The sequence below is a fragment of the Trichechus manatus genome, unplaced genomic scaffold, assembly GCF_000243295.1.
Source record: "Trichechus manatus latirostris isolate Lorelei unplaced genomic scaffold, TriManLat1.0 scaffold00024, whole genome shotgun sequence".
Taxonomy (NCBI): Eukaryota; Metazoa; Chordata; class Mammalia; order Sirenia; family Trichechidae; genus Trichechus; species Trichechus manatus.
The window spans coordinates 20,251,212-20,260,230 of record NW_004443960.1 but is presented as its reverse complement, the minus strand read 5'-3'; the positions used below and the strand labels follow the sequence as shown (position 1 = coordinate 20,260,230).

Here is a 9,019-nt window from a genome sequence, read left to right as displayed (position 1 = left end):
CCCGGAAGACTCGGCCGAGATGCTGGCGGAGAACCTGGTGGAGGAGTTCGAACTGAAGGAGGATGAGCCGTGGTACGACCACCGGGACCTCCAGCAAGGTGAGGGCGAGGTCGCCGCGGGTGGGCGGGCGGGCGGTGGTCTGGCCGGGGACTCTCGCACCGCGGCGCGGAGGAGCTGGGAGCCTCGCAGCTTCTCCCGGCTGCGAAACTGTGACAGAGTTGCTCAGGTGTAGGGAAGGTTGGCGCTCACCTTGCGTTCCTGCTCATCCCGCGCGGTCGGACGCCTGTGCGCGGGGCCCACGGCCTGGCTTTTTGCGCAGTAATAATAATAATAATAATCACTAACGTGTGCGGCGTGCGCTTTACGCCCCATGCACTGCTTTAAAGCGCTCTCCATGGATTAACTCGTTTAATCCTCGCAGCGATCCTGTGAGGCAGAAAGCGGTGAAAAAGACGTGCCACACACCTTTTCCAGGCTCCTTACTTCCTGCTGCCCCTGTCTAGGGGTAATCACGCATCTAGTGGCCAGTACTAAGTGTCAGCTGCTGCAGTTAGTGGTCGGACTACTGTGTGGCAGGAACGGTGCCGAGTCTTCTGCACACATGCTCTCGTTTGGTTGGTTCACTCTATAGCTCTACGAGAGAGTAACTTTTGTTACCCCCATTTTCTAGATGAGGAAAACGGAGGCGGACATGGTTAAGTGCCTTGCCTAAAGTAAGTGCAGGAGTATGTTTGAATCCACGCACTCCGAATGAGAAGTCGGAGTCATTGCCCAAACCCTGTCTCCGCCTTACCACCCAGTTTACAGTTTTTTTCTCTTGGATGTTAACTTTTTTTTTTTTTTTTTTTTTTAGTGTTTATGCATAGCTCACCAGATAGCAAATGAAGTGACTGCAATATGAAATGGCAGGCACTTTTTTTTTTTTTTTAACCTCACCTGCTTTTTCAGTTTGCCTTTCATCTTTCAGTTAAAACACATTCCTGTTTGGCCTGCCTTGGATTTGTTGCTGATCATGCCTCCTGAGAGCAACCTTAGAGCAGACCTCAGTTTGGAGCCAGTGGCCCCTTTTTGGCATACTTACTAAGGAGCTGTCAGTTGGGGGAACACTTACTATGTGCCAGGCACTGGCAAACCCTTAGCAGGCATGCTCACTTAGTCCTCCCAACAACACTGTGGAGGCAGAAGTAGACACTGTTATTTGGGAAACTAGGATTTCAGACTCCAGAGCAAACATTCTTAACCACTATACTGAGTGGTGCAGTGGTAAAGCATGCTGGGCTGCTAACCAAAAGGTCAAAGGTTGGAACTCATCAGCTACTACGTAGGAGAGAGATGTGGCAATCAGCTTACTGTAACGTTTGGGAAACCCAACGGGGCAGTCCTACCCTGCCCTGTAGGGTTGCTTTAAGTTGGAATCAACTCGATGGCAACAAGTTTTTTTTTTATACTGAGTACTAAATAATCTTCAGGAATTTTTTCAGGCATCTTTCTGTTTCTACAATTCAGTGGTAACCCATTTTTTCAGCTCTAAACTTACAGTGAAAATTGGCATCTCAATTAGTGAATGTTAAATGATCATGATGCTTTTTCATAGTGACCGTTGAACTTGAGGGGAAAAAAAGGAATGTAGATTTGAAGGACTCATACTTAAAAAAGAAGATAAAAAAAAAAAAACACCTCTTTGGGAATGTGATTTCTAAAATCAGTATGCTGTGAACAATCACTTAAACCAAAGTAGTTCAACATTACTCTTACACAGCATAACCGAACCTGTTGCTGTGGAGTCGATTCCAACTCGTAGCAACCGTATAGGTCAGAGTAGAACTGCCCCATAGGGTTTACAAGGCTGTGTAATCTTCAGGGAAGCAGACTGTCACATCTTTCTCCCGCACAGAGCAGCTGGTGGGTTTGAACTGCTGTCCTTTTGGTTAGCAGCTGAGCACTTAACTACTGCATCACCAGGGTTCCTTTTATACAGTACAGTCCACTCTATTTAGCATTGCAGTAGTTGCCGTCATGTTCTCTATGTCCACAAGACAAATTTGTCTTAACAAGCCTGTTTTCAGATTTCCCCATAAGGATTGATGGCCTAGTTTGATACATTTTCCAGGATCAATGAGGCAACCACTGTGCAATTACAACATTCCCCTATAATTAACGATTTCTATAGTCAGAGGTAAATACTTTTCTTTCTTATATTTAAGAAACATGAATCTGTAAGGCAGAGAGGGCAGGGACCTGGTCTGCTCATTTTTTTAAATCCTCAGCATCTAGGATAATACTTGGCACATAATAGAAGCTCAATTAGTATTTGCTGAACTGAACTAAAGCACTCATATAGGATTACTGTTTTCATGGTTCTCTTCCATCAGGTGCTTAGTCCACACCGTACTTCCCCCCATCGGAGACTGCTTGGAATAGCTAGTTGTAATATTTCAATCTACCAAGAAGCGAATGCAGTATATTAGGGTTACATGTGGAATTCTCTTAACCTCTTTGATCAAAATGAAGTTCTCAGATCTTCAAGTTCAGTGAAACCTTAAAGGACCCAGACCGAACTTCCTTAATACCAGTTTGTATTTGGAATTTGTTCTTTGGTTTTCTAAGGGCTTTTACATTCATTATCATAGTGTACTTTGACATAACCTTGTGAAGTATGTGGGGAATAGAAGATGTGAAATTCCAACAATCATAACTTACGAACATGGTCTGTAAAAGAATGAAGGCTACAGTGTGAATAAAAGATATCTTTGCCCCAGTTTTGCTAAATTGTTTGTTAAAGAACTTCTAAAGGATTTGAAAATTTGTTCAGTTCACAAAAAATTATCGTCTACTTTGTGCCAGGCACTTATGTAGGCACTGGGGCCACGGCTGTGGACAAGACAGGATAGGCAGGATTCCCACTCTCATGGCGTCACTGGAGAAGTCTGGAGATGCTGCCTATGGTATGTGCCCACTACAGTGCTTGGCACATAAACCCAAAAAAACCTGTTGCTGTCGAGTCTGACTCATAGGGACCCTATAGGATAGGGTAGAACTGCCCCATAGAGTTTCCAGGAGCGGCTGGTGGATTCGAACTGCCAACCTTTTGGTTACCATCCATAGCTCTTAACCACGGCTCCACCAGGGCTCTGATAGTAGGCCCTCAATGGTTATTTGCTGCTGAGTGAAGTTTGTAAGCAGGTCATTCCTATTAAATAGATTGATTAAACAGGTCTGCTGGGATTTTTAGGAGCCCTGGTGACGCAGTGGTTAAAGCACTCAGCTGCTAACCAAAAGGTGGGTGGTTCGGACCCATTAGCTGCTCCTGGGAGAAAGATAACAGCAGTCTGCTTCCGTAAAGATGACAGCCTTGGAAACCCTCTAGGGTCCTCTGTCCTGTAGGGTCGCTATGAGTCAGGATCAACTCAGCAGCAACAGGTTTGGTTTGGCTTTAGTGGGATTTTATTATGTGCAGATATCTGTTCACTTTTTAACACCCTCACTATCAACTTTTCTGAATGAGGCTTGCTTGGAGTTTGGAGGGAGCTGCTTAAAACTTTTTAAGATCTTGTTCTCAAAGTCAAAACTAGGAAATAATTTTTTTCCTTTAACAGTATAAGCCATTATTTAAGTTGGTGGAATCTTTGTATCCAAGTTTGCTGGGGCATTGTTTTTTACATTAAAATTGCTAAAAAAAATTCTCACCTCAGTAGACTCTGGTCTACTATTCATATTTTGTTAGAAACATGTAAAGCTGTGTGGAGGCAGAAGGAGGAAAGCCTTTGCTTTTATCAAACACTTTGATGAAGAGACTCTTTTGTCAGATGGCTAAGTTGGCGTGGTAAGAACATTGACAGTAATCTCTGTGAGTAAGATCCTTTCTGGGACAGCAGGAGCTTTCGGTGCAGGTAATGATGGTGCTTGCTTTGAAATGTGCCCCTGAGAACAGGGTGGAAAGACTTCAGAGACTGGATTTTCTTTTAGACCAGCTGCTATTATAATTGTAGTTCAGTGAGCTTGCAAGCTTAGAATAAGGATTCAGATTTCCACTGCATGGATCGGCAAATGAAATCTTAGCTTAAAGGAATCTTAAGATTTCTGTTTCTTTTTAAAATGAGTACATCTTCCTTGTGTGCAACTTTTTTGCTGAATCATTGTTTGGTGGGTCATTAAAAATGATGCTGCCCATTTTAATGACCCACCAAAGACAGCATCCTTTTTCTGGATGTTTATATTCAACTTTTTCCTTTTCCAATTATAGTAACATTGGCAAGAGGAGTTACACGGAAGCGTCATCAGATGACGCATTTGACTTTGTAATAGGAAAAGCTTTCAGCCATAATGTTATTGAATTAGTGCTACAGACTACAGCTAATGTGAAAATGTTTTGTCCTCATATGTTCTGAAGAGATTGAAGTAAAATGTGTAAAATATAATAGTAGTGGGCTTTAAAGGTTTCAGAATTCTGAAAGTCCTTTTAAAAGATCACTTCTGCTGCCAGTGCTAATTTTTTGCCTAAGTCATAGGGCTGATTGAACATCTGTTTAAAGCTAACAGCCTTGTACTGTTAAAATAGAATATTATCAGTTGCAAAGACCGATTCGTGAAAAAGGATCTTGTTGAATGTTAAACTATGAAAGTATTGATACATTGCAATTCCCAAACCTGCAATCTGTGGTATTTCTCAGTGGCTGCCTGGGCCAGTTCAGTAGGATTTAGAAAAGACAACCTCTTAATGAAAATCCTTCTTGTAAAATACAGATGAACAGGTGTGCAAGGCTTCAAAACGATATTGTTTCCTCTTCTTTGTTGCCTTAATTAAAAATATAAATAAAGGACATTCAGTATTCTCCCATTCCCTCCACTAATTATTTAGAAAACCTCCTTGGGCTTACTGCCAGCTTTTGGCTTCTTTTGGTTATGGAAGCCAGATGCTACACAACAGGAAAAGAACTTATTTTAAAGTCCTTCAAAAGACCATAGTCTTTAAACTAACACATGAAGTAATATCCTATTATACAGCGTGACTTCACAGGTGCCTTCTTGTAGTTGAAACTTATCTTGTTAAAATTCTATCCTAAACACTTCATAAAATATTTAAGAGACTATGAGACTTCAAGTTACTGAACCAGGTTGGGGCTTTGTTTAAGTGGAAATAAGGACTGAGATAAGGACAAGTCTCAAATTCGTTTTTGTTTGCTATTTTCTGGAAGAGTGCTATACTTGGTATTTCCTTATGCAGGAGCAGGAAAGATGCCCCTGGCTGCATATTAAATAGGACAGGTAGTTTATAACTGGATAGAAGTGGTTGATAGTGTCAAGTTAGTCTTAATTCTGGACGAAGCTTTGGCTCAGGTTTTGATTACTAGTTAAGAACATCTTTGGTGAGTTTCTGGTCCTTCTCAGTGAGAAATTACCACGTTACAAGAGGCCAGAGGAGAGATTTAAGTAATGTCAAGGTAATGTTTATGCTTTGCCTTTAATACAGTGTGGTGGCTTCTCTGTGGGTCTATGTATACATATTACACACCTTGTGAGTACAAAATAATTATTTCTGGAACATCTTCAGCCATACATAGTTCCTTTTTCACTTGTGAAAACAAGTTATTAACTTGCCTGGGGTTGTGTGTACTTTCAGTGCCAGAGCTGGCAATAAAAATCCAGATATCTCAACTCTATAGTTTCGCATCACCATCTATGAAACCAGGTAGAACAGATTAATACCTCAGCTAGAGAACTTTGTACTCTTGACCTTAAACAAGTATGGACATCCCTTTTGATAGACTTAAAGCTATGTAGATGTGGATAATTACATAGAAAATCATGGTGACCTTGAGAGTTAGACCCTGATGACTGGGTAGTTTCTGTCTTACTGTGATTCACCATGTAGATTTGCTCAGGTCATTTAACTAACATTTTTGGGCTTCAGGTTGCCCATCTGGAAAACTGAGCTAAATACCTTGTGAAGATATATAGATTACACCCGTGTCTGTCGAGTCGATTCTGACTCATAGCGACCCTGTAGAACAGAGTAGAACTGCTCCGTAGGGTTTCCAAAGCTGTAATCTTTATGGAAGCAGATTGTCACATCTTTCTCCCATGGAGCAGCTGGTGGGTTTGAACTGCCCACCTTTTGATTAACAGCTAAGTGCTTAACCACTGTGCCACCAGGGCTCGTTGATATAAAGGTTGCTGTCTCTTAAATGCTTTGAGCTAATTATAAAAGTTCTATGTCATGAGAATATGTTATTTCAGACTTGTTATCTGAAATCTTAATGTATGACAGTAATAGACGTTGTTAATATTTAAATCAGGAGAGAATGTATTTTAACACCTACTTTACCAACAGTATACTGTTTTATTTTAAATGAGTGTAAATGTTTTAAAATGATCTGGAGTAGTGTGTGATTGGGTTTCTTGGGGTTTTTTGTTGTTGTTGTTTTGTATTTTTCCTAGGGAGGAAAACTAACCAAGCAGAATACTAATTATGCACTTGAATGGGCATTACCAGGTAACAAAAGTTGTTGCATTTCTGTTACCCTTATTCTAGGTTAAGGTTTAATTTTAGCAAGAACAGATAGACATTAAGCCTTGTTTGTCAACCTCTAAAAATTAAGTTTTAAAATCATAGGTAGTAAATAAAGTTGTTCCCTGTTTTCGTAAGAAATATTTTTATGACATTAACTGAGATGGCTTTCCACCATACCTAGAATAAAATTCAAACTTTCTCTACCATGACCTATAAAATCCTGTGTGATCTGATGCTTGCCTACTTCTCTAACTTCATCTCATGCCATTCTCCCCCTCATGCTTCTGTCACACTGGCTTTTGTCAGGTCATAGAACATGCCAGGTTCTTTCCTGTCACAGAGCCTTTGCCTAGCTCTTCACATGGCATTAGCTGAAAGCTTCCTCAGTCAGGCCTTCCTTGACCTCCCTTTCTAAAGTGGGCCCCCTGTTCATTATCATCAAATCCAGTTCTGTTTTTGTTTTCCTTTTCTCCCTCACACTCCGCATCCAGTTAGCCAACAAATCCTTTCAGCTCTGCTTTTAAAAAAGAATCCACGTCCTTTTCTTCATCTCCATCTCTTCCTCCCTGGTCCAAGCCACCATCATCCCTCGTACAGATTATGGCACTGTCCTAACCAATCACCCTCCTTCCATTCCATCCTTGCCCCTTTCCATTTGTTTACACAGTAGTCAGAAGGATTGTGTCAGAAGCCTGTACTGGATTCTGTCTCACTCGGATTAAAAGCCAAAACCTTGATTCCCTTGTAGTTTCCAGAGGAAACTCCTTGTCTCCTGCTTCCTTTTCCTCCCCTGTTGCCCCAGCCACACTGGGCTCCTTAGTTCCTGTCATGCTTCCTCTCCAGGGTCTCTGCACTTGTTTTGCCTCTGCCTGGAATGCTGTTGTCTAGATCTGTCTACTTTGGGTCACTAATTCGATTTTTTTACCCTTGTCACATATTCTTAAATTTCAGCCTCCCATATCCACACTCTTCCTGTCCCCCTTCCTTGCTTTATTTCTTCTCTTTAGCGCTTATTGCTGAGATGCTACATATTTATCTCTACTAGAATGTAAGTTCCAGGAGGGCAGGGAGTTTTTTTTTAATCTCTGTTGTTCATTACATCCCCAGTGCCTAGAACAGTGTCTGGTATTGTCAAATATATGCATGTTTGTAGGAATGAATAGTACTTATCACAGTTTGTAAGTTTGTTTACTTATTTGCTGTCTGGCTTCTCCATTAATCCCCGAGTGTCAGGAGAGCAGGAACCTCATCCATTTTATTCATCATTGTATAACTACAGCTTACCATAATCCTAGCAACAAATCATTTACTTATGAATCAGTGAATATTAATAACACTTTGCCTTTGTATCACAGCTTAATTCGTAAAGTATTTGTGTATTATTTCATATGATTTTTATATGATTTCATATGATTTTCACAATCATACTGGCAGTGATCTCTCTAGATAAGAATACTAAGGGTAGGGACCTTTAAAATCACCATTTTGAAAGTGTTAAACTGGTAAATGGTAATCAGAACTGGACTTCAGACCTTCTTACTCAGTGCATTTACCACTATATGAGAGCGCCTCTCCATGAAATTGACCATGCAGATTACTATTTCAGTTACCTATATTAGAACTCCACCCATCTGTCAGTTTGTCATACAGTGGTGGCTGGCATGTTGCTGTGATGCCAGAAGCTGTGCCACCAGTATTTCAGATACCAGCAGGGTCAACCATAGTGGGCAGGTTTCAGCAGAGCTTCCAGACTAAGAAAAGCTAGGAAGAAAGGCCTGGTGATCTACTTCTAAAAATTAGCCAATGAAAAACCGTGTATATTACAACAGAATGTTGTCTGATGCAGTGCTGGAAGATGAGCAGCCTGTAAGTTGGAAGGCACTCAAAATACATAGTGGTTGCAACAATGGATTCAAGTATACCAGCAACCCTGAAGATGCCACAGGACTGGACAATGTTTCATTCTGTTGTACGTGGGGTCGCCATGAGTCAGCCGATTGCAGGGCAACCAACAACAACAACAGTGGTAGAACTAGTTGACTTTTTTGTATTGTTAATTAATTCTCATTTCTGGGATTGTGTAGAATATAAATAAATCTTGTCTTTTGTGCATGTATGCCTCAAATAGAAAAAAAAATGGGTTTAAAATAGAAATATGGTTTTGTTTTAAAGGAAAGTATGAGATACTGATATGTACTTAACCTCAAAAACTGTATTGTTGCTTTGCTTATCTGGTTTGCTCATCTTAGAGAAGGACATGAAGAAAAATAGAAAGCATGAGAGAGACTTGGCAATGTTCTTATTATTGATGTATTTTTCCTTTTCTCAACTTAATAATTTTTAGTTTCCTTAGGAGGCAGAATCTGTAACAACAAACTTTGCTTTGAATTATGCTGAGTGAATTTAGTCAGTCACAAAAGGACAAATATTGTATAAGACCACTATTATAAGAACTCAAGAAAAGGTTTAAACACAGAAGAAAACATTCTTTGATGGTTACGAGGGTGG

General features: G+C 40.6%; 1 protein-coding gene across 1 annotated transcript in view; it reads left to right on the top strand.

Annotated features, from left to right (window-relative positions):
- The first annotated feature begins 6 nt into the window (after nucleotides 1-6).
- Nucleotides 7-9,019, top strand: part of CDR2 (cerebellar degeneration related protein 2) — a 26,641-nt gene continuing 17,628 nt past the window's right edge. The window contains exon 1 of the mRNA XM_004373329.2: nucleotides 7-98. Within this exon, the coding sequence (XP_004373386.1) occupies nucleotides 20-98 (79 nt within the window). The 5' untranslated portion in view covers nucleotides 7-19. The remainder of the gene's footprint in view (nucleotides 99-9,019) is intronic.